The following is a 23,635-nucleotide window of genomic DNA, read 5'->3' as shown; positions in this document are numbered from 1 at the left end:
ATAGCGATGTCCGGTCAGGTCTTCTACTTGATCTGGAACTTCCGTTAGTGATGGTTTACAATGGAAGGGGGTCCAGGAGGGCATAATGAACAGGACAGACATTTATGACTTTCACTTCTCCCTTCTTTCTTGCAACCCCTTTCCTGCGCGGCAGTTGCACCTATACTATTTTCTTGCGGGGTTTTAATTCGTGATATCAATTTCTCTCAGTGTCGCATGCTCATTTGTCTATTGTTTCGATATCAGGCTGTGAGCGTCTCTCGACGGTGCATGCCTCGACACTTCGATGTGATTGACAGCCTGCATGAAAAGTTTTAGAAATACTCTCTCTATAGGGTCACATGAGACTATTCTAGTCCTCGTAAGTCAGCTGCAAAAGGCACGAGTGCAAATTCACGATAAGATTTTCCGGCAAGTTCTCGCAGTCTACATTCTTGCTGCCGAATTGTGGAATGACCAATACCGCGACTGATGAATGAGGTCATGATTACCCAACACGGTATGCTAGGAACGTCGATCAATTGGAGCGTGAGTACCTTGTCGGATCATCACTCCTGAAGACCTTCGTCGATCCTCCGTCGTTTATCGCTCTCGCCGATCACACCACGCAAAGCCTTAATCATTAGCTCTTATCCTCCATTTCCTTTCGTCATCGCCGACCAGCTTCGATGCGATATTCTGGGAAGAAGTAGACGCAAATCAGCCGCACGTAAATACAAGGAAGCAGGCCTAGCCAGCCCATCGGAGTATTTCCCAGCTCGAATATCCATGCCTCCTGCCATTGATAAATTCCTACGTCGCATTCCTACTTAAGCACTGCGATGCAGCTAGGGTCTCGGCCAAACTCCTGGTGCAGATACTTCTTCTCATCATCACAGCTGGCGTTGACGCCATTTTCCCCCGATAGTGTCTCTACTCCGCTAGTATCTAAGACCTTAATAGGAACGCGCTCAATGGAACCTTCGCGCGACCGCTGGGCCACACAGAATGCAAAGGTAGTGTGGACGTACCATACGTACTGCAAAGTCTATAGGTACCCTTTAGTGGAATCAAAACTTTCTTATATCAACTCATGAATGCTGACTTGCGAGAAACATTCCTTCCTTCCATCCTTCCTCCCTCCCTCCCTCCCTCCCTCCTCACCCTTTCCCAATCTCAATTACGGCCGGCACCTCACAACCAACCCCCCCCACCCCCCCCCCCCCCCCCTCCCCCACTACAAATCTTTCGTGCTCTCCTCACTCTCCCGTATCCACCTCCGCAGCGCCTCGGGATCCCTCACCCTGAACCCGACCTTGAACCGCTTCGGCTCCATGGTCAAGCTCGTCGGCAACGCGTTCGCCTCCAGCGCGTCCAGGACGGGGCGGTCCTCGGCCCTCTCCGGCGCGCGGAACTCGAAGGCGGCGATGAGGCGCACAAAGGCCGTGTACAGCTCCCTGTTGGCGAGGTGGCTGCCGGCGCACATGCGGCTGCCGGCGCCGTAGCCGTAATGCGGGGTGCCCGCCGCCACCTCGGACGCCTTGTTGATGTCGCCGCCGCCTTTGCCGCCTTTGCCGCCGCCGAGGTAGCGCTCGGGGTCGAAGTCGTAGGGGTTGGCGAAGTGGGATTCGTCGTAGTCGGCGGCGTAGGCGTTCATGTAAAAGGTGGTGCCGGCGGGGACGGTGGCGCCGGCGTAGGCGACGGGCTTGGTGCTGACGCGCGGCAGGCAGATGGGGATGACGGTCCAGTAGCGCAGCACCTCCTTGACGAGCGCCGTCACGTACGGCACCTTTTCCTCGACGAGGCAGCGCGACCACGCGTCGCCGTCCGGGTAGACGCGGCGGATCTCGGCGTGGGCGCGCCGCTGGATGGCGGCGCCGGCGGGCGAGGTGAGCGAGGCGATGCCCATGATGAGGTTGCCGGGGACGGTGTCGAGCCCGGCCGAGACCATGGTGAGGCAGATGGACTTGATCTCGGCCTCGTTGAGCTTGGCGTCCGGGTCCTTGAGGATGTTGCCGGTGATGCACGGCTTGTCGGTGCCGTTGGCGATGTTGGCCTTGAGCTCGTCCAGCAGCCGGGTGAGGTAGACGTCGCGGCGGCGGCGGTACTCGTCGGCGCCGCGGTTGGTCTTGCTGGGCCAGAGGCGCATGAGCGGGATGTAGTCCTGCCAGTTGTTGGAGGTGCTGCGGAAGTTGGAGATCTCGCGCTCGACGTGCACGATTTCCTGCAGCAGCTCGTCGCTGACGTTGCCCGAGATGCGCATGCCGTAGTTGAGCGTCAGCGACGTGTTGAGGGCGAAGCGCTGGAAGTAGGGCGTCGGGTCCACGTCCTTCTCGCCGTACGCGCTGTCCTCGAGCATCTCCTTGATCGAGACGTACGACTCCAGGTCGATGATGGGCATGTAGCTCTGCACCGCGGGCCGGTTCAGGGCCGTGGCCGCGGCCTTGCGGCGCTGCTTGCAGGACTCATCCCACGGAGAGGTGCCGATGGTGAATCCCTGGGAGCTCGACACGACGGTGTGGAAAGTGTGGAGCGTGGGGCGCGAGATCAGGGCCGATTGGTTGTTGATCCAAAAGTGTTTCACTGAGTCGAAGGAGTTGGCGAAGATGATCCTCTGTTGCGGCCGTCGTCAGCGTAAAACCCCGCAAACTTCTTGATAATAGCCGCATACTCTGTTGCCCATGCGGACTTGGAACACAGGGCCGTATTTCTTGGACCATTCCCGAGCTACTCTTGCATGGTTTTCACCCAGTTCGATCAGACTCCCGAAGATTGGCCAGCCAGGGATTTCGGGGATACCCTTGATTTTGGGTACATCAGTTCGGTTCAGGAGGCGATAGAGGAAGAATATGGCCGCTGCCACAGCGACGGTCGCCGCTTGGATGGACATGCTGGCGCAAGCGGACTCTGTCGGTGAGGAGGCCTCAATTCCGAGGGAAGGCGATCAAATGCGGGGAATGACAGAGACGTGAGGGGAGAGAAGAAGTTGGCTCAGGCTCGACGCTGATGGGGAGAAAGGAGAGCTGCTGATGAGAGAGGAGATGGTGGTTGTCCGAGACGGAGCGTGTGCGTGTCGAATATATAACTTGCAACTTTTGCATACTCTCGTGCAGGGGCAGTTCCACCTGAGCAACGGCCAAGTGGCCAGCCATTCGTCAACTCGGCTAGGAAACGGCAGACTCGCCCAGTGCACCGCCGCGTACAGCCGCGACAGCCAGCAAGCAACGCGGGGCTAGTGCGCAGTGCCTGGTTTCGCGCCCGCTCGCCCAGGCCCGTGACCTCTTTGGCTGTGTTTCTTCAGCCAATAGGCGTGCCCCGGATTCCAGCTGCTCCAATCGAACCTTCGCTGCCATTGAAGCCCCGAGGAGGCTGACGAACCTCGGGGTAGCTGCTGCTGCCGGCTTAGGCTTTCGAGGGAGCGGATATCGAAGGGGCATGCTTTCGCAGTGGACGCGGTTGTGGAGCGTGCCGGGGGGTTTTTGATTGATGGGTGCGGGAGGCTGCGTAGTGTCGATCGGCAGTGTGGGGTTGCCTTTGCCTGCTGCACTGCGCGGAGCAGTTCCGCCGCGGCACGGCCCATGACGTTTGTTGTGGCCATAGCTCCCAATAGCTGCACGCGGAATTCCTACCGTCCTCTCCTCTTTCCCTCCAACACTGCTGGTTGCATCAGGCAGACTCCACAGCACGTTGAACCAGTTGAACCATATGCTTCATCAAAGCAATTTGGAGAAGTGATGCATCTGTATTTATTTATTCTTTTGATTATGTGACTCCGCAACTCGTTCCCATCAGAACGAGAACTTGACAGCAGGCTCGATCCTGCCGACACACTCTCCAAATCCAACCAGCGCATCCTCATCACCTCCACACACCCCCGTGATGGTGATCTCGTCTCCGTCCTCCAAGAACTTCCTCTCCTCACCACCAGCAAGCTTGATCGTAGTCTTGGCGTTTTCGTTCTGCTCCAACAAGCTGCCCCTCTCATTCGGCTCCTTGCCGCTGATCGTGCCAGACCCCAGCAAGTCCCCCACGTTGAACGGACATCCGGTGATGGAATGGTGTGCCAGCATCTGCGGGAACGAGAACAGTAGATTTCTTGCCGTCGTCTTGCTGATGGTGTTGGTGTTGCCCGAGCTCGCTATTCATGCGCGTCAGCTGCTTACGTCTTTAATACATCTCGAGCTTGTGGGACAGCCTTACTCTTCAGATCTACCTGCAGCTTGATGTCGTATACGTTCTCCGCCCTTTTCTCCTTCAGGTACGGCAGCACTTCCGTGTCACTCTCCAACCCCTTCGCCAAGAACGGTTCAAGCGCATCCGCCAGCACCACCCACGCACTGATGGTCGTCCCGAAGTTCTTCGAGTTGAACGGACCAAGGGGCACGTATTCCCACGCCTGGATGTCCCTTGCCGACCAGTCGTTCATGAGCACCACGCCGAACAAGCTCTGCTCCGCCTCGTCCATCGGGATGGGCTCGCCGAGCTTCGTCTTCCGGCACACAAACGCGCCTAGCTCGAGCTCGATGTCAAGGCGGCGGCAGGGCGAGAAGACGGGCGTCTTGACCTCGGCGGCCGGGTTGGTGAGGATCTGGCCGCTCGGGCGTACGATGGGCGTGCCCGACACGACCACCGATGAGGCGCGGCCGTGGTAGCCGACGGGAAGATGCTTGTAGTTGGGCTGCAGAGCGTTGCTGGCGCCACGGAAGAGCACGCCGACGTTGAAGGCGTGGTTGAGCCCGGCGTAGAAGTCGGTGTAGTCGCCGATCTGGAAGGGCAGGTGCGTCTTCACATCCTTGAGCGGCACCAGCGCCGCCTGCTGCAGTGAGGCGTTGTCCTTGAGGACTGAGGCATGCGGTGTGTTCTCCAAAAAGATGTCTTGGATGTATCTGCGCACAACGCTGTGAATGGGGCGGCCCAGCGCGGCGAAGCTGTTCAGAGTGGACTCGGAGAAGACGTGCTGGTGAGGCTGGATGGTGGAGAGAGCGGAGAAGCCGTTGTGTGCAGCAAACGCATCCAGATCCAAGGCATGGTCGCCAATTGCAATGGCTACTCGAGGAGTAGCTTTGGCCGAGGTGGAGATGATGCCAAAGGGGATGTTGGCGAGGGAGAAGTGAGATCCCTTGGGGATGGTGAACCAGGAGCGCAAAGACGCCATTGTGATTGAAAACAGCAATTCAACGAGGCGGTGCGCGGGGAGAGCTGGGGGCAATGTATCTTTCTGGGAGAAGGAGGGGGAGCTGATGACCGATGGTCATCAAGACGAGCAATGCCGCCATGGAGGCAGGCACCTCGACATCGCAGCGACAACCGAAGCAAGCCGGGCGGGAGAGCGAGCATACCCGCGGGGAATGGAGGGGCAGCATGTCGACGGATCAGTTCCGCATTGCCACGGCTCAAGCAGCGGGTATCCTCGCTACCCTCGCTACCCTCGCTCGCACGCTATCGCGCGTGATTTAGTCGTGGCCGCCGCGTCGGCCTGCGCTCGCCTGCGCTGTGCTCGGCAGCGACGCGCCTGCTGCAGCGCCCAATCAAAGGGCCATCAGGCCCCTGTCAGCCCCCGCCAGCACCCTTTCGGCCGGGCCCAGACGCCAAAAAGAAAGCGCGCCGCAAACAGCAGCGGCCGCAACTAACTGCCCCCCCCGCTCTCCACAGGCCCGTGGCGATCGCTGTGAGCCTTCAAGTTCCGCCCGGCGTCTTGCCCCTGCGACACCCGCTTGAGCCAGCAGCCAAGTACAGCATGCCTTCCGCCAGCAGCGCCGGCCGAGGTGCCGAACGCTTGTCTTCGTCTGCTTCCCCAGTCTCCTACGACGACCCCAACAAGCCCTCGGCCTCGGAGCTCCAGCAGAAGCGCATCTGGGCCCGTCTGCTTAAAAGAATCCGCCCGTCCAAGGAGGAGGCGAAGCAGCTGCCCCCGAGTCTTGTTCCGCTCACTGAGCGCAATCTAACCGAGTTCTTCAACCCCGACTACCAAGAGGAGCACGATGCCTTCCACGAAGTTCGCGGTCCCCGAAAAATATCCATACCAGAATGGCTTCAACTCCTACCATGAGTGCGCCCTGCCTGCCCCTCCTGCCCCTCCTGCCCGTGCGAACCCCCGCTGACCCCGCTGCGCAGGACTGAGGCTGTCGAGGGCGCGCTGCCCGTAGCCGCCAACTCCCCCCAGAAGCCCCCGTATGGCCTGTATGCAGAGAAGCTGTCCGGCACCGCCTTCACCGCGCCCCGCCACGAGAACCAGCAGTCGTGGCTGTACCGCGTCTTGCCCGCCTCGGCCCACAGCAACTTCGAGCCGCGTGAGCATTCCACCTTCAACACCAACCCAGAGAACAAGCCGTTCGAGAAGATCCACCAGATTCCCAACCAGCTGCGGTGGGATCCCTTTGATTTGGATGAGACCGTTGACTGGGTGCACTCCCTGCATCTGGTCGCCGGCGCCGGCACCCCTGTCATGAAGACCGGCATCGGCATCTACATCTATGCTGCCGGCAAGGACATGGACCCGCACCACGCCTTTTACTCGGCCGATGGTGATTTCCTCATTGTGCCGCAACACGGCACTCTTGATATCCAGACGGAGCTGGGCAAGATGCTGGTGCGGCCCAATGAGATCTGCGTGATCCCGCGTGGCGTGCGCTACCGCGTGACCCTGCCGGATGGTCCCGTGCGCGGCTACATCCTCGAGCTATACCAAGGCCACTTTCAGCTGCCCGAGCTCGGCCCTATCGGTAGCAACTGTCTGGCCAATTCCCGTGACTTCCAGGCGCCTGTGGCCTACTTCGACGAAGACACAAACTCCGAGTGGACGCTGCTATCCAAGTTTGCCGGCCATCTCTTCGCTGCTAAACAGAACCACACCCCCTTTGACGTTGTGGCGTGGCACGGTCTATACTACCCCTACAAGTACGACCTGGGCCGCTACAACACCATCGGCAGTGTCTCATTCGACCACCCCGACCCCTCCATCTACACCGTTCTCACCGCCCCATCTGACCACGCCGGCACCGCCATTGCTGACTTTGTCATCTTTCCACCGCGATGGCTGGTGGGTGAAGAGTAAGCTTGTCACCACGCACCTCAAAGTCTCAAGAAATGTCGGCTAACAGCTTTCAACAGCACCTTCCGCCCGCCGTGGTACCATCGTAACACCATGTCCGAGTTCATGGGCCTCATTCAGGGCCAATACGACGCCAAGACAGGAGGTGGTTTCCAACCTGCCGGCGCATCGCTGCACAACGTCATGTCGGCTCACGGCCCTGATGCAAACACGCACGAGAAAGCGTCAAACGCTGAGTTGAAGCCTGCCAAGGTTGGCGAGGGCAGCATGGCCTTCATGTTTGAAAGCAGCCTGATGGTTGGGGTCACAGACTGGGGCCTCAAGAAGTGCCAGAAGGTGCAAGAGGGCTACAACGCCGAAAGCTGGGAGCCGCTGAAGCCGCATTTCAAGCGTCCAACTCCGGCAGACATCAAGAATGGCGCGGGTAGCCAGAGTGCGGAGAAGCAGTTGCCGCACTACTCTTAGAGGAGAAGTGATGATTCGATGTTAATGGCCCGTGTTTCCGAGCGTGATGGTTTCTTTGGATTGCAGTAGTTATGATGGTGATGAGGGTGGCCCCTTCTCTGTAAAACCCGTGGTTAGCGTCCATCCTTTGGCGATTTCTTGATTCGCTCCACGTTAATGCGGCATATAGTAACATTCGCTAAGGCTGGTGGGAACTCAAGCAAAGCAAGAACGTGATCCGGCAACTTCAGCTGAAAGTGGCGCATCGGCGCCTAAGAGCGGCCTGAAAGAGCCCGGAACACCCTTAGTGCTCAGAAACGCGCGGTGCAAAGTCCCGATTTGGCGTTTCAATTGGCCAGTGCGGCGGCTCGGACCGCCTTCCCCATACCCATTACTCGATTCAGCCACCGGTGCTCGCAACTCCTCCACGAACTTGGGGACATCCATGCGGCTGTTGAGCACATGGCCAGCCTTACTGATGGCACTGCTCCATGTGGGAGATGGACAGCTCAGGCAGCGCCCAAGGGTCTCCCCAAAAATAGGCAGCAAAGACGAAAGTGTTCGAGACCTATCGGATCCCTGCTCAGATCCTCACCCTTATTGGCCAGCGATGCTCCAAACCCACCTCCCCACTCGAAGCGGTGTACGTGAACAGCGTGTAGGGCTCCCCCTTAAACAGATCTTTCTTTCGGTGCTGGGGAGGGACTGATTAACAGGAACAACATATCAAGCTTCCCCAAGCTTGCCGGCCCACATACTGTACAACACACACGACCATGCCCGCCGGTAAGACCAGGAAGAGGATTCGCAACCGGCTCTTTGCGCCGTGCCGGTCGCGGCACGATGCAGCTCTCAGTGGCGGCGGCGGCCTCAATCCGCCCGCCCGGAGCGTCACGAACCGCACCACTTCGGACCGCGCCGTCTCCCCTATTCCGCCTTCTTCGCACGCCGGCGCCGCGGGGACGAGGTCGCGGGCGTCGATCTACAACGACGCTGCGCTGACGCCTTCGTACCGCTCGCACCCGCAGCTGGCGTCCGTCAACGTGCCCGAGAATGGGCTGGCGAGGGGCGCGCTGACGGTGCGCAATCCGGGAGCAGCCTCGCTCGCGTCGGGCGCGTCGTCGGCCTACTCGGTGCAGAGCTGCTGTTCGCCGCACCTGTCGACCATCTCCGAGTCGAACAAAGGGCGGACGACGACTGGGACGGAAGCGTCGTCCAGCAGTACGACGTCGCGCTCCTCTTCCCACCACCACCACCACTCCCATCATCATCATCATCATCATCGACAGCCGTCAGACTCTCCTTCTCGGCTGGAGGAGTCCAAAGAGCCGGCACGGTCAGAAGAGCTGCCGGAGGAAAGCACTGAGGGACAGCCAGAGACTGCTACCATCGTTCCTGATGCTCACACTCCGGGGCCGGTTCCAGCCGACACGGCCAATACCAATTACCTCACACCGGGCTGGCATCGGCGCAACGACTCACACTCGTCACTGCTAAAGTCCCGCGCCGAGTTCTGCCGCCAACCGGTTGACTCGCCCTTCACTGGCACCTTCCCGGACGACATCGCGGCGACGGCGTACGCGCTGATCGCCGCCTCCGAGTCGGTCCAGGAGCTGAGGCACGCGCTGGACTGGGCCGATGGCGGCTCCTCCTATTGCGATGAAAAGCCCCGCCACGAGGACGACGAAGACGACGACGCCCGGCCGTCAGTCGACCAGGCGATGGACCGCGATGGAGCGCAGACCGCAGCAGATCAAGCACCTCCCACCACCCCCACAGCCACCACCGCCCTCACTGCTGCCGACGACGACGACGACGACACCGCCGCGGCGCCGTCATCGGGCCAACATGTGGACGGTGGAGGCGCCAAGCTGGACCACCCCCCCGCGCCGCCGATCAGCGTCGACGATTCGGTATCGGTGTATTCGCAGTCGTCGTCATCGGAAGAGGGGCAGGACGATCGTCAGCCCGCGCACGATTCCATCTCCTTGACGGTCGACGAACTGTTCGGGCCCGCATCCGGCGCAGCGGCGCTGCTGCCGCCGCCGCCGAACAGCGGCGTCGAGAGGGAAGAAGAGGACGTCCAAACTGCTGCCAGTGCCGCACCACTGCCACCATCGTCATCGTCGTCGTCATCGTCATCATCATCATCATCATCATCTGCTGCGGCCGAGAGTCCGGCCCCGACGTTTTTCGCCGAGTTGACGTTCAGGCCGGCGCCGCTCCGGCCGCAGAAACGGTCGGCGACGCCGCCGCCGCCGGTCGTCGAGGATGTGAGCGAGATGAAGAGCATCGTCCCGGACTTCGCTGTGGCGGAAGGTGCGGACGATGCGGCTTCGGAGGTTCTGGCCGACGAGGACTTTGCGGACGACGATGAAGACGAGGCCGTGGGCAGTCGGGAGACGACGTCGCAAGAAGAGAAGGAGACTGAGCTTGAGAAACGGCAGGGGTCATCGCTGACAGACGACGACGACGACCGCATCTCAAGCCCGGGAGATCTGGCGCCGTCTGGCGTGGAGGAGACTGAGGTGGATCACGTGGCCGCTGAAGTTCGGGATCATGGTGTCGATGCTGTGGATTCGTTGCAGCCGAAGCAGTATGCCGTACCTGAGTACCGCCCGAAAACACCTGAGAGCGCCGCGACTTCTCTTCCCGATCCTGATTTTATCATCGCCTTCCCCACGGCTGAGCCTCGAGTTGAGTCTCGGGTTGAGACCCGAGTTGAGCCTTGTGCGGAGCCCCGTGTAGAGTCCCGAGCTGAGTCTTGTGCGGAGTCCCGTGCAGAGTCTCGACCTGAGTCCCGGGTTGAGGATTGTGCGGGGTCCCGTGCAGAGTCTCGAGTTGAGTCTCGTGCGGAGTCTCGTGCTGAGTCTCTGGTTGGCGAGGATCAAGCGCCTGTCTCCAGCACTCAGTCTGCACCGTCACTAGCGGATGGCTTTGTTGAGGAGCGGCCGCGAACGCCAGATCATGCTACCGGCAACTCCGCATCTTGCGATGCGGAACTGATCTCGCAGACCCCGGACGATGTAAGATCTCTTGGTGACCACCAAAAAAGCTCTCCGGATGACGGAAGAAGTCCTCCTCTCGACGGTAGGGACGCTCCGACCGAAGGAAGCTCTCCGCAAGATGAAACGAACCCTCCATCTGACACACACGTTCCAGATGAAAGCTGCAAACCCGGCTCGTCGGCTGACGAGGAGAACAACAACCTCGACAACGACGGAGACTTCGGCTGCTACCCGGACGACGACGGCCCCGGCACCAGGAGCAGCAGCAGGAACTCGGAGTACTCGTCCTCCCTTAACGGACAGACGCTCGTCGAAGAACACAGCGACAACAAAGAAATCATCATTCTTCCTTCAGCGGATGCCGCCCTGGCAGAAGCGCGCCCTGATGTTGCGGAAGCGGCAGCGGATGATGTTGAAGAGCAAACTGGCCAGTCTGGTTCTCCAGCGGCTTCTCCTCAGCATCCAGCCGCCCAAGCAGACAGCCTACTCCCTCCAGCCCCTTACCAGCTGGAGGAATGTCCCTCTCCAGCAATAGCTGTAGCGCCGACGCCCCCGGCCCTCCCGAAAACTCCACCGCCACCGCAGCAACCGGCCTTGTACTTCGACCATGACGAAGTCGATGCCGGCACTCCCGATGCCGCCACCACCGGTACCACTACTCCGTTCCCTGCCTTCTTCGCCTCCGACACCTGCCGCACCTGGTCGTCAGACGGCGGTCTCCTGCGCATCACCGGCGCACCCGGCTCGGGCAAGTCGACGCTGATGGCCAACCTGGTGGAACACTTTGAGGAGACGATGATGATGACGGCTGCTGCTGCCCCCAGTACTGCGACAGAAGACGTTTTCACCAGCCCCAAGAGTGGCGGTGACCGTCCGAGCAGCAGCAACGGTACCATTGTCTCGTACACATTCCACGCCGCCGAGCCGGTCATGGTGGACCCGAACCAGCACGCCCGCGGCAAACCCGTTTCTGGCCTCCTGCACGCGCTGGCCCACCAACTGGCCCAGCAGGAGCAAGAGCAGCTACAGCATGACAAGAGAGATTACCTGCCTCACAACGGAAGCGATGCCCCCTCGGAGCTCGCAGCACTGTATGCGGCCGACGGCGAGGAGCAGCAGCGCCACGCGCTGAGCAGGTGGGACTTGTCGGAGATGGAGCTGCAGGAAGTGCTGCTCAAGCACGCGCGGACTAGGTACTGCGGCAGCACGGGGAAGTCGCGGGGCCGACGGCTGTGGGTCTTTGTGGATGCGGTGGATGAAGTTGGGAACGAGGAGGCGGTGGGCGATCTGCTGGACTTCTTCGCGAAGCTGGCGGCGGTGCCGGCGGTCGGGGTGTGCGTGTCGGCGAGGGAGGAAGTGGGGAAGGCAGTGTTCAGGCCGGGCGACGAGAACGGCCTGCAGGTGCGGGTGGAGGACTTCAACGCGGAGGACATCGCCGACTACGTGCGCGGCGAGCTGGCCTTCGCGCTGGACCACTTCACCGAGAGAGAGTTGGAGGACGTGAGCCAGGTCGTCGAGAAGAGGGCGAGAAATGTCTTCCTCTGGGCCATCCTGGCCGTTGACATGGTGCAGAGGGACTTCAGGGGCCGCACACGCAAAGCGGTCCGGGAGGCGATCGAGCGACTCCCCTTCCAGCTCGACGACATCTACCGCGAGCGGGTCCTGAACGTGCCGGCCGACCAGCGCGAGCCGTGTCTGCGGCTGCTCCAATGGGTCTGCTTCGCCACGAGACCGCTGACCCTGCGTGAGCTCCGCGTCGCGCTCGTCCTCCGGCCGGAGACCAAGAGCCTGGCAGACGTCTACGCCGCGCCCGACTACATCGCCAGCGACGCCGACATGGCAGACGCCCTCGTCCACCTCAGCCGCGGTCTCCTCCACGTGCCCGCCTTCGACGTCCACTCGGCGCCCATTGCCGCGCCCGTCCACGCATCCGCAAAGGACTTCCTCGTCACCCGCAACGGACTGGACATCCTCGCCCCTGAGACGTCGACACGCCCGACCCGGACCACGACCGACCTCCTCCTCTCCCGCCGGCTGCTCCACTTCCTCTCGTTCCCGGAGTACCACGACACGTCCAGGGACCCGGCGACGCTTCCCCTGGCCTCGTACGCGACCTACTCGTGGCACCTCCACGCCGAGTCGGCCGAGCACCATGGCGCCGACCAGTCGGACCTGCTCGACCTGCTGCACACGGCCCCGACGTTCCCGCGGTGGTGGTGGTGCCACGCGACCATCCTGTCCTCCCCTTCGTTCTCGCACCCGCACCAGCCGCCGCTGGACGTCATGGACGACCGCCTGGCCGAGCTGCTCTACATCCAGCACCGGCGCGCCGACCTGACCATCTTCGACCTCGCCGCGGCATGCGGCCTCTGCAGCACCATTGGCGCCGCGCTGACGGCCATCGCCGAGACCTTCTCGCCCACCACCTCCTCGTCTGACACCGGCGGCCTCGACCACGACATCGGCGGCGGCGGCAACGCCGAGCGCACTCTCCTCCACTGGGCCGCCTTCTCGGGCAACGAGGCCATGGTCGCCTTCTTCCTCGCCCGCCCGGACGCGCGCCCCGCCGCCGTCGACCGCAGGGGCCAGACGGCCCTGCACATCGCCGTCATCCAGGGCCACGCGCGCATCGTGCGCACCCTCGTCGCCGCCCTGCCGCCCGGCGTTGTCGACCGCCGCGACGACGACGGCCGCGCCGCGCTGCACTACGCCACCCTGCTGCAGGACAAGGCCGTCATCGAAGCCCTGCTCCAACCACCACCACCCGGCTCCACCGGCGGCCCCGCAGACGTCAACGTCCGCGACGCTTCCGGCGCGACCCCGCTGTTCGCCCCGTGCAAGGCCGGCGACGCCGACGTCGTCGAGCGCTTCCTGCAGCTGGGCGGCCCCGCCGTCAACGTCAACATACGGACCTCGCCGCCCGCCGACGACGACGTCGCCATGGACAACAACAGCAGCAGCAACCCCTCCTCGCCCCTCAAGCCGCCCCATGCCGCCGCCGCCACCGCCGCCAACAAGAAGCAGACCGTCCTCCACGCCGCCGTCTCCCGCCGCCGCCGCGCCGTCGTCCGCCTCCTCACGAGCACCCGCCCCGACCTCGACGTCAACGCCCGCGACGGCGCCGGCGACGCGCCCCTCGCCCTCGCCGTCCGCACCGAAGACGTCGCCACCGTGTCCATCCTCCTCTCCCGCCACGACATCGACGTCAACATCCGCCGCAGCCTCCTCCCAACCACCACCACCACCTCCCCCTCCTCCTCTCCCACCAGCGGCACCACCAGCAACGACGACAACCCCTACACCACCACCCCCCTCCTCTCCGCCGCCGTCTCCACCGGCAACCCCGCCCTCGTCGCCGCCCTCGCCGCCCGCCCCGACCTCGACGTCAACGCCCGCGGCGAGCACTGGCGCTCGCCGCTGCACACGGCCGTCGGCCTCGGCCACGCGCGCGTCGCCCGCCTGCTGCTGCGAGAACGCGCCGACCTCGACGTCAACGCCCGCGACGTCGACGGCTGCACCGCCCTCATGGACGCCGTCGCCAGCGGCCAGGTCGACGTCGTGCGCGCGCTGCTGGCCCGGCCGGACGCGGACGTCTTTTCCGGGAGGGGGCTGCTGATGGCCATGGCGAGGGGGGAGGGGGTGAGGAGGGTGTTGGAGGAGAGGTTTGCGGGGGTGGTGGGGGTGTAGATGTGGGTGTGGGTGTGGGTATGGGTATGGGTATAGATATGGGTATGGGCATGGGCATGGGCATGGGCATGGGTATAGGTATAGAGAGGGTTGGGTAGGGCCGGCTGGGTTTGGCAGGGCGGTTGGATAGCTTGATACGGGCTTTTCTTTCCTTTTTTTTTTCTCTTTCAAATGGGCTTATGCATGCGTGCGGTTATTCTGGAAATTCTTCTGTACATCGAAGTAAAAGAATTATTGTAACAGTAACAGGAAACAATTTATGACTAAAGGGTACTCATCGGTTTGATTGTGAAGTCTTTTCTACAGCGGCGTTAGAGTTGCTTGGGGAATGAGTTGAAGCACATGGTGTTTTTTTCGAATGAATGCATGGAGTACTAACCAGATGGCTAAGGAGACAGCAAGGATCATCTGGGTGAGCCCCAGCCGACTCCTCATTGCATGTTCTGGGCTAAACATCACAGACCGTAAGTCCTAGATGCTTGAAGTCGGGCAGATCATCACCACCTACCCGGTTCTTGTGCGATGAAACAATTCCGTGGCGACGAACACTCCGTGACTGTGGCTGGCACAGAGATACACATATCAAACCGCTTTTCGATTCTACAACAAAGTTGCGGGGGGTATACTGCGAATCGCCATCAAATATCAATATGATCTCCCGTGATAACGCCGTTGCGATGCAGACCATCCCATCATGCCGACCGATAGCCGTACCCGTTTTCAATCCCAGACATATCAAAACCGCTCCGTGCCACCGATGATCTTCAGGCCGGTAGCATCCGAGTAGGCCAGCACATAGCGGCTGGGGTGCCACTGGACGCAAGGCGTCGGCGACGGCGTCTCGATCTTGTGCACGCACTCGCCCGTCTCGACGTAGGCGATCTCCATGCCCGCGCCCTCGTCCGAGCCGCCGACGAGATAGCAGCCGTCGAAGGAGAAGCTGACGCTGCGGACGGGGCCCGTCATGCTGGTCAGCGTGCGCTGGCAGATCCAGTCACGCGTGTCCCACAGCGTGATCAACGCGTCGGAGCCGCCGACGGCGAGGTACTCGGCGGTTGGCGAGAAATCGACCGAGTAGCAGGACGAGGTATGCGCGTTGAGGACGTGGAGGATGTTCTGTTCTCGGCTCTCATTACTAACGCGGCCTTATCGTGAGTTTGGGAGAAACCTTGCGTACCATGGAGGGGTAGTCAACAATCTTGGCCTGGCCTTCCCCGGTGGTCAGAAAGAGCTCCTGGCCGGTCCAAGAAAAGGCTGTCTGGTTCGTCTGGACGGTTTGGCGATGCGCGGGTAGGGCCGTAAACGTGGAACGCGAGATTGGGACAAGCACATCGTCCTGGGACATTCCCCAAAAGCGTCAGCTTTGAAACTTCTTCCTTTTCCTCTGCTGGTAATCTTACCTTCCTTCCGACCACCAATTCGCTCCCATCCGGCCGCCAGGCCAGCGTAAAGGCATCGCCTCCCACCTCGACCTTGCCCACGGCGGCCTTGCTCCTCACGTCCCAGAAACGGACGGTTCCGTCGGCGCTGCAGCTGGCGAGCTCGGCCTCGCGTGTGGGGTTCCAGGCGACGCGCTCGACGGGGCCGGCGTGGCCGCGCAGCTCGGTCGAATTCTTGACCTGCGGTTTCTCGGGGTTCCAGACTCGCAGCGTGCGGTCTGACGAGCCGGTGGCGACGAGCGTGCCCAGCGGGTTCCAGTCGATGGTGCGTAGGTTGCGGCTTTGCGCGCCGCGCGAGCTGTCCGAGTACGCCTGCGTCTTGCGCTTCCCAAAGGCCGAGGGGAATTTGGCCTTGGTGAGCACGTTCTCGCGCGCGGGGCCGACCATGGCGGGAGGTGTTTGCTTGTCGAGGCGTGGGGCACCGGGGATCTCGCAATGGGCGTGCGCGAAGCAGTGGTGGGTAGGTAGGTTGCTGGCGAGGTGAAGGTGCAAGCGACGCTACTCAAGTCAACTCAACCTGCGCCGGCATCACGTCGGCGAATCCGAGCTTCAGTATCGAGCAACGTCAGCATGGATTTCCAGTGGATTCTTGACATCTGGATGCAGGAACTGCACGTAGTCGCATCACGCTTCCATCCAGATTATTTAATGTCTTCAGGCGATCAAGCAAACCCCGATCTGCTCCAACCCAGAGAGAGTCATTGTTCCTTGGGAGCCCATCGCCTGTTCTCTTTTCATTTTCATTGTCCTTTCCATCCCTAACTATTCAATAGTACGCTACCAGGTATCCCGTGACTGCTCAGTCGTCTTCGTCTGACGAATAGCCGCCGAGGCCAAGCGCCGCGGGTGTGGGTTTGGGCTTTTGGGCTTGGGTCTCTTTTGGTACTGTCGAGCCAACAACTCCACTCGTCTTCTCGGAAGCTGCAAGACCCGTCCCGGTGGCCGTTTTGGTCACATTTTCCGGCTTGGAGACGCCGGCAGAAGGTACGATTTCCTTCTCCTTTTCTGCAGGATCGGGGCTCTTGGTGTCGGTCTTGGGAGACGCATTGGATGATGCGCCTTTCTCGCCAACCGAGGAGGTTCGGCGGATCTTGATTCCCATGAGCGACTCCTTGTCTCTGGCCTTCTTGCGCTTCCTCCCGGCCGAGGCCCAGTGCTCTTCTTCGGCGGGCTGGTCTCCGTCAGTGGCGCCGGTGAGACGGGCGGCGCGCTCGACCTCTTCCTGATGCCGGCGGAAAGCGTCGAGCTGCTCGGTGGTCTCCTTCTTCAGCGCGGCTTCCTTGGCGCGCGTGGACTCCAGCACGGAGTCGAGGAACTCGGCCTCATCCTCGTCAAGGGCGCGGAACTGGTTCTTGAGCTTGATGGACTGCGGGCAGCGGCGGTCAGCCAGCGATCGTGCGAGGTCAGTCAGTCGACGGTGGGCAATACCTCTTCGAAAGCCTCCTGCTTCTTTGCTGTGGTCAACCAAGACCTGTCATGTTAGCCCTCCTAAGCGACGCGCGCAGCGACCCGGCCTGGATTTACCCTTGTTGGCCTGCAGCACCTCATACAGGCTCTTGCCGTCCGTCTGCTTGCTCTCCTCCTCCCTGCGGCGGCGCTGGGCCTCGAGGTCCTGCTGGGCCTGGAGCCACTCGGCGTCGCGCTCGACGGGCTGGTCGTTGGTTCCGGCGGAGACGAAGCCGGACGACATGGTGGCTGGTGGACAGAGGCTGAGATTATTCCGGCGCGCGGCGACGACGAGCTTGGGTGCTCGGGGCAATGATTGCCGCCGGCGGCGGTCTAGCCAATGGCGGGAATTTAGCCGGCCTCGAGGCAGAAGAGCGGGTCATGCAGTGGGCCGCTGCAATCCGTGCAATCCGTGCAATCCGGCCAGGGCAGGTGGGCAGGTGCGGCAGGTGCGGCAGGTCCAAGCTTGCGCCGCCGCGTCTGCCCCTCCATCGCCCGCGTGCCCCGCTACGACGTCAACAGCTCCGGTGGATGGGCGCGCCGCCGCGCGGTGGGATGTGATCATTGCTACAAAGTGGGCTGGTCGGAACGCCTTGCGCCGTATAAGACGCCCACCCTTGGCCTCGCCCACTCATGTCTGCTGCACTTACTGCTCAATTGACCCTGCGCTCCTCCCTACGCTCCTCCCTCCGCCCTCTTTCCCGCAAGCTCCTCATCCCCGCCACCCGCGCATACACAATGGCCGGCCCGCTCGACTTCACCAAGCAGACCTTCACCCTCAACACGGGGGCGAAGATTCCCGCCGTCGGCCTCGGCACCTGGCAGTCCAAGCCCAACGAGGTCCGCGAGGCCGTCAAGGCTGCGCTGCTCGCCGGCTACCGCCACATTGACACGGCTCTTGCCTACGGCAACGAGCACGAGGTCGGCCTCGGCATCAAGGACTCGGGCGTCCCGCGCGAGGAGATCTGGATCACCACCAAGCTCGACAACCCGTGGCACAAGCGCGTCGAGGAGGGCATTCAGTCGTCGCTCAAGTCGCTCCAGACCGACTACGTCGACCTCTACCTCATGCACTGGCCCTCGTCCACCGACCCCGCCGACCTGAAGAAGCACTACCCTGACTGGAACTTCGTCGACACCTGGAGGGAGCTGCAGAAGCTGCCCGCTTCCGGCCGTGTCCGCAACATTGGTGTTTCCAACTTCGCCATCAAGAACCTGGAGATCCTCCTGAACGACCCCCAGACCAAGGTGAGTTCCTCCAACAGCCGTTGAGCTGGTTTCCAGAAAGTTTCTCCGAGCTTCCAATGCTGCCATTGGCCCACGTTCGGAAAATTTGTTGGGCTGGCTGGCACGTGAGAGCGCGTCATTCTTGCATCTCGGGAGTACCTACGCGAACAAGCAGACGCTGACACGACTTTGCAGATCGTCCCGGCCGTCAACCAGATCGAGCTCCACCCCAACAACCCCTCGCCCAAGCTCCTTGCCTACCTCAAGGAGAAGGGCATCCACGCCACCGCCTACTCCTGCCTTGGCTCCACAGACTCTCCTCTGTACAAAGACCCCACCGTTGCTGAGGTTGCCAAGGCCAACAACAAAACCATTCAGCAGGTTCTGTAAGTTTGCACGAACCATCGCTAGACTGATTGCAAGGTCATGGGTCAGGCAGCCTCTGGGCATGGAAAGGCGAACTAGCTCTGCTACAGTCTCCTTGTGTCCTGCCCAGCTGCTAGACGAGCCTATGCCCTTGATGATCGGAGCCCAATTGCTAGGCAACACAGGCTAACAAGATGTACAGTCTCAAGTGGGGTCTCCAGCGCGGAACCAGCGTCATCCCCAAGTCCGTCACTGCCTCGCGCATTCAGGCCAACTTCGACCTCAACGGCTGGGAGCTGTCCAAGGAGGATGTTGACAAGCTGAGCAGCCTGAAGGACCGCTTCAAGGTCTGCGGTGATGCTTGGCTGCCCGTCAAGGTCTTCTTCGGTGACGATGAGTAAATGATATCAGGTGTGTGTCAGCTATGACGGTGGCTAAGACCGAGTCTATGGGTGCAGCAATACCTGGGTGGGATCCTATCTCGTCTTTGATTGGGTTTGGCTGGCGCCAGACGATTAGACTTTGTACATTGGATTCCTCTGGCTGAAACAAGGCCTTAGGATCTTATCTTCGATATCCCATGATAGAATTTCAACGAGTATTTCCAAACATCAGGGACTGATCCAATGCCATATTCCGTGCGGTCACTCCCAGTGCCTGTAATCTGGGAAGAAACGACCATGGATTCTCTGCGTACTCAAGAACCGTCGGAAAACTGCGCACGACTTCCTGCGACTCCGGGGAGCTGGGCAAGCCGGTGTCACTGTGTCAGCACGCTGCGGACTCCCACTCCCACCCGTGACAAGCGAACTTACGCAGTACAAATGAGCACGGAAACAACGAAGCCAAAGAGCACCGTATCCGCCTCGGTGGGACCGTCACCAGCCATGATCCAAAACGGCTTTTCTCCGTCGGCGGTGCCGCTTTGCTTTCCCTTCGCTTCCCTCAGCAGGTCGTCGAAGCTTTCCCAGATCTGTCGCCTGAAAGCGGCGATCTCTTCGGCGGTGAAGCGGCCCGTGCCCTGGCCATGAAGGTGGCTCTTGACGCCACGGTGGATGAGCAAACCGACAACGACACGCACCGGATAAGACAGAGCGCACAGCACATGGTCGCGCATGGCGTAGTAGTTCTGGATCCATCTTTCGAAAGACTGCACTTGATCAACTTTCTTCTAGGCGTTTATACATACACTTGCGACGACTGCGCTCACGTGGTAGAAATACAGTTTGTCCTCGAGCAGAGCGCAGAGAGCGCGGTCGTGGGCGCGCTGGGCAGGACCAAGTGTGGCGTTGACATCGGGGAGGAGGCCGGTGGAAGTCAAGTTCTCGATGATGAGAGTCGAGTCGCTGAGGCTCTCGGTCTCGTTGATGGTTAGGTAAGGGATCTTGCCGCGAGGCGCGGACTTGACGGAGCCTGAGGCAGCTTTGTATTCGACTCCTGCTGCACGGAGGCGCAGCTCGACTTTGGTGACGAACGGCGACCAGACGTAGTTGCCCGGGTCGTCCCAGCCGCGATAGAGGATTAGTTTGGGCGTTGGGGACATTATTGTGGTTGGGGAAGGAGGGACTGGATAAATTGATCTTGCGCCGGATGACGTCCCATCAGAGATGCCCGCGGCGTGGATGTGCTACAAGATCGGTGCCTGGTGCCTGCCTGCCCCACGCCCTGTGAGGACCTTAAGTAAGCGAGCTGGGTTCCCTATCACCTATTTATTCCAAGACGCCACGACAGCTGTCAGAGGATTGCGGCCGAGGCAAGACTATGGGTCCATCCTGCAGTCGCCGCGGGGCACTGTTTCACCCATTCGGACACCGCCACCGCTCTGGCCCGTGCCACGAAATGCGTCACACCAACATACCGAATGCCCTTTCTCTTTGCGCCGCAATCAAATCACCTCGCTTTTGCGCTTCGCCCGCCCTCGCACGTCCAATTCCTTCGCCAATCCGCCCTGCACAGCCCGTCGCTGCCTTGACTCTGGCGCTGCGGAAGAGGGAGTCATCCAGATTGCCGCCGAGCATAAATTCCCACTCCAACCCCGCCACAGGCCTCAGGCCTATCGCAACCCACCCCGCCGTTCGTACCCAACGCGCTCTTCTCACCATGGCACATCGCGAGACCGCCCCCTTCAGGCCCCAGGATCCGCAGGAGACCAAAGAGCTTGTGCTGAGCTTGGAGGCGCACACTACCAAGGGCAAGTCCAAAGGCGGCTTCTCCGTGCGCAAGCACACCTTCCAGCTGCCCAACGGCCGCAGCGTCGACTCGTGGCGCATGCAGGACTGGGACTACAAGAAACCGAATCTGCCCAGCTACGCCCGCGGCCTCTTCACCTACAAGAACCAGGCCGGCATTGACGAGATCGCCGTCCGCGGCTACGACAAATTCTTCAACCACGGCGAGGTCAACAAGACGCAGTGGCGGAATGTGGAAAACAACACGCGAGGCCCGTACGAGCTGAGCGTGAAGGAGAATGGCTGCATCATCTTCATTGCCGGCCTGGACGACGGCACGCTGCTCGTTTGCAGCAAGCACTCGACCGGCGCGCGCGACGACACGCCACTCAGCCACGCCCAGGCCGGTGAAAAATGGGTCGAGAGGCATCTGGCAATGGTGGGGAAGACCAAGGAGGACCTGGCACACGCCCTCAGGCGCATGAACGCAACCGCCGTGGCTGAGCTTTGCGACGACGAGTTCGAGGAGCATGTGCTAGCTTACACCCCCGACCAGGCCGGACTCTACCTCCATGGAATCAACATCAACGTCCCCGAGTTCATGACGTACCCTGGAAGCCTGGTCGACAAGTTTGCCGACGAATGGGGTTTCAAGAAGACCATGTATGTCATGGAGAACGATATTTTCAAGGTGAAGGCCTTCTTGGATGGTGTTGCCGAGACGGGTGCCTACGCTGGCCGTGACACTGAGGGCTTCGTCATTCGCTGCCAGGCACGGGATAGCGTGAATGCCCCGTATGAGGATTGGTTCTTCAAGTACAAATTCGAGGAGCCCTACCTCATGTACCGCCAGTGGCGCGAGTGCACCAAGGCCATCATCGCAGGGAAGCCGCCCAAGTACAAGAAGCACAAGAAGATCACCGAGGAGTACATCAACTTCGCGAAGAGCCAGCTTGCCGCAAAACCCGCACTCAGGAAGGCATACAACGAGAACCACGGTATCATCAAGATGCGTGACGACTTCTTGAAGGCGAGAGGCGTCAGTGGTGCCGATGTCATCAGGCAGGAGATTGAGGCTGGTGAAGGCAACGTTGCATCGGCTGAAGTTACCAAGAATGTCGTCCTCGTCCCGATCGCCACCATCGGCTGCGGCAAGACCACGGTGGCTGTTGCGCTCGCAAAGCTGTTTGGTTGGGGACATGTCCAGAACGACAACATCGAGGGGAAGAAGAACCGTCCGCAAAGGTTTGCAGAGGCTTGCACTGATGCACTCAGAACCAGGCCGGTCGTGATTTCGGACAGGAACAACCACCAGAGGAGAGAGCGAGAGCAGATTATCAAGGACATGCAGTACAACCTTCAGAACAATGACGTTCGCTTCGTCGCGCTGCATTGGGTTCACGACCGCCAGAACTACGCCAAGATCCGCCAGGCCATGCAGGATCGTGTGTTGACTCGTGGCGACAACCACCAGACCATTCAGGCAAACAAGAAGGGTTCTGCCGAGGTCATCGGCATCATGGAAGGGTTCTTGCAGAGATTCCAGCCCATCAACGCCAATGAGTCGCCGGACGACATGTTCGACCTGGTCATCAATCTTGATGTCACCGCTTCTTCGCGAGACAACCTTGAGACAATCGTCTCCCAGCTGAACTCGGAGTACCCCAAGCTTTTTGGCACCATGCCCACCGCTCAAGACCTCGACATTGCCGTTGAAGCCGCTCTCAACGACTACAAGCCTGACATCAAGCATGAGCTCAACTTCGGCGGCAAGGCTAAGCAACAGTCTCAGCATCAGAACGGGAGCGCGCCGAAGGGCAAGGCCCCGAAGCTTGATTATTTCTGCATCAAGCTTCCTTCGAACCGCATCGCCGGCATTCTCGACGCCCTCTTCCAGGATCAGGACATGGCGACTCAGAAGTTCTACCGTCAACTCCAGGGCATGCGTCGCGTCCAGCCTGAGTTCCACGTCACCATCATCCACCGCGCGTCGGCCAAGGAGCGCCCGGAGCACTGGCAGAAGATGCTCGATCTGCACGCACAGCGCGGCTCCGCATCTGCGAACCTGACGGATCCGGATCTGGGCAATGCGAAGGTGCAGTTCGAGCGGCTGGTCTGGGACAACAGGGTCATGTGCTTTGTCGTCAGGCTGCTGCCGCCGGCGGGAGAGGCCGAGGCAAAGGAGTGGGAGACGGCGAACAAGATCGCACACGTGACGGTCGGCACGGCGAACAAGGACATCAAGCCTAAGGAGAGCAACGACTTGCTGCAGAGATGGTTGCAGGAGGGCAGTGGGGAGGGCAGTGGCATCAGGGAGCTCATGGTCCCCGGTCAGGTCGTTCTCGACGGCGTTGTGAAGGGGGTGTTGCAGCGGTTCTGAAATGGCATCACCGACATGATGGGACGACGGTATGGACTGGATTAGGCATCATCAGGCGGCGTTTCTATCGAGGTATTGGTTTACCACCTGAGCAGAATTAGTGGAGGGAATATCACAAAAAATGTTCACGGGATTGTACAGCGGGAGGTCTGCTTTTGACTGCACATTAGCTCGCAACTCAATGGTTAGTCTGGGGAAGGGATATCTTGAGGGGAGAAAATCGATATACCAGAGCAGTAACTCTCCTCTTCACTGTATATTAGGCATGCTAAGAAGCTGTTAAACACTTTGAGTATTCCTTCCACATGATTCGTGATATACAACACTACCTCCACCAACAGAGCTGAGCCACAGTCGGGTAGATATGATGGTAAACAACGACAACAAGTACCTTTTCGGTACCTGAAACCTTCAGTCATTTATAAATCACTACTTGTAAG

At 60.6% G+C, this 23,635-nt stretch overlaps 9 protein-coding genes across 9 annotated transcripts; 4 read left to right on the top strand and 5 right to left on the bottom strand.

The window, feature by feature from the left end:
- Positions 1-1,216: 1,216 nt before the first annotated feature.
- BKCO1_400035 (phenylacetate 2-hydroxylase) lies at positions 1,217-2,869 on the bottom strand (the record flags this gene model as incomplete). Its single annotated transcript, XM_020275697.1, has 2 exons — positions 1,217-2,593; positions 2,651-2,869. The coding sequence occupies 2 exons, from the start codon at positions 2,867-2,869 to the stop codon at positions 1,217-1,219; spliced, it is 1,596 nt and encodes a 531-aa protein (XP_020134319.1).
- Positions 2,870-3,767: 898 nt separating this feature from the next.
- On the bottom strand, positions 3,768-5,134 carry BKCO1_400034 (fumarylacetoacetase; the record flags this gene model as incomplete). Its single annotated transcript, XM_020275696.1, has 2 exons — positions 3,768-4,117; positions 4,180-5,134. 2 exons carry the CDS (start codon positions 5,132-5,134, stop codon positions 3,768-3,770), a joined length of 1,305 nt encoding a protein of 434 aa, XP_020134320.1.
- Positions 5,135-5,716: 582 nt separating this feature from the next.
- Positions 5,717-7,495, top strand: BKCO1_400033 (homogentisate-dioxygenase; the record flags this gene model as incomplete). The annotated part of the gene is made up of 4 exons (XM_020275695.1): positions 5,717-5,974; positions 6,006-6,028; positions 6,094-7,029; positions 7,090-7,495. 4 exons carry the CDS (start codon positions 5,717-5,719, stop codon positions 7,493-7,495), a joined length of 1,623 nt encoding a protein of 540 aa, XP_020134313.1.
- A 755-nt stretch (positions 7,496-8,250) lies between these two features.
- Positions 8,251-14,169, top strand: BKCO1_400032 (ankyrin repeat protein; the record flags this gene model as incomplete). The annotated part of the gene is made up of 1 exon (XM_020275694.1): positions 8,251-14,169. One exon carries the CDS (start codon positions 8,251-8,253, stop codon positions 14,167-14,169), a length of 5,919 nt encoding a protein of 1,972 aa, XP_020134314.1.
- A 735-nt stretch (positions 14,170-14,904) lies between these two features.
- On the bottom strand, positions 14,905-15,995 carry BKCO1_400031 (tho complex subunit 3; the record flags this gene model as incomplete). The annotated part of the gene is made up of 3 exons (XM_020275693.1): positions 14,905-15,285; positions 15,347-15,505; positions 15,570-15,995. 3 exons carry the CDS (start codon positions 15,993-15,995, stop codon positions 14,905-14,907), a joined length of 966 nt encoding a protein of 321 aa, XP_020134315.1.
- Positions 15,996-16,407: 412 nt separating this feature from the next.
- On the bottom strand, positions 16,408-17,298 carry BKCO1_400030 (nefa-interacting nuclear protein nip30; the record flags this gene model as incomplete). The annotated part of the gene is made up of 3 exons (XM_020275692.1): positions 16,408-16,974; positions 17,037-17,062; positions 17,133-17,298. 3 exons carry the CDS (start codon positions 17,296-17,298, stop codon positions 16,408-16,410), a joined length of 759 nt encoding a protein of 252 aa, XP_020134316.1.
- Positions 17,299-17,687: 389 nt separating this feature from the next.
- Positions 17,688-19,048, top strand: BKCO1_400029 (aldo keto reductase; the record flags this gene model as incomplete). Its single annotated transcript, XM_020275690.1, has 3 exons — positions 17,688-18,302; positions 18,477-18,667; positions 18,850-19,048. The coding sequence occupies 3 exons, from the start codon at positions 17,688-17,690 to the stop codon at positions 19,046-19,048; spliced, it is 1,005 nt and encodes a 334-aa protein (XP_020134200.1).
- A 190-nt stretch (positions 19,049-19,238) lies between these two features.
- Positions 19,239-20,190, bottom strand: BKCO1_400028 (glutathione s-transferase; the record flags this gene model as incomplete). Its single annotated transcript, XM_020275689.1, has 3 exons — positions 19,239-19,392; positions 19,463-19,776; positions 19,837-20,190. The coding sequence occupies 3 exons, from the start codon at positions 20,188-20,190 to the stop codon at positions 19,239-19,241; spliced, it is 822 nt and encodes a 273-aa protein (XP_020134199.1).
- A 557-nt stretch (positions 20,191-20,747) lies between these two features.
- On the top strand, positions 20,748-23,195 carry BKCO1_400027 (trna ligase; the record flags this gene model as incomplete). Its single annotated transcript, XM_020275688.1, has 1 exon — positions 20,748-23,195. One exon carries the CDS (start codon positions 20,748-20,750, stop codon positions 23,193-23,195), a length of 2,448 nt encoding a protein of 815 aa, XP_020134208.1.
- Positions 23,196-23,635: the final 440 nt, after the last annotated feature.

The sequence above is a fragment of the Diplodia corticola genome (genome assembly GCF_001883845.1).
Source record: "Diplodia corticola strain CBS 112549 chromosome Unknown scaffold4, whole genome shotgun sequence".
Lineage (NCBI taxonomy): Eukaryota > Fungi > Ascomycota > Dothideomycetes > Botryosphaeriales > Botryosphaeriaceae > Diplodia > Diplodia corticola.
This window is presented reverse-complemented; position numbering and strand designations above follow the sequence as displayed.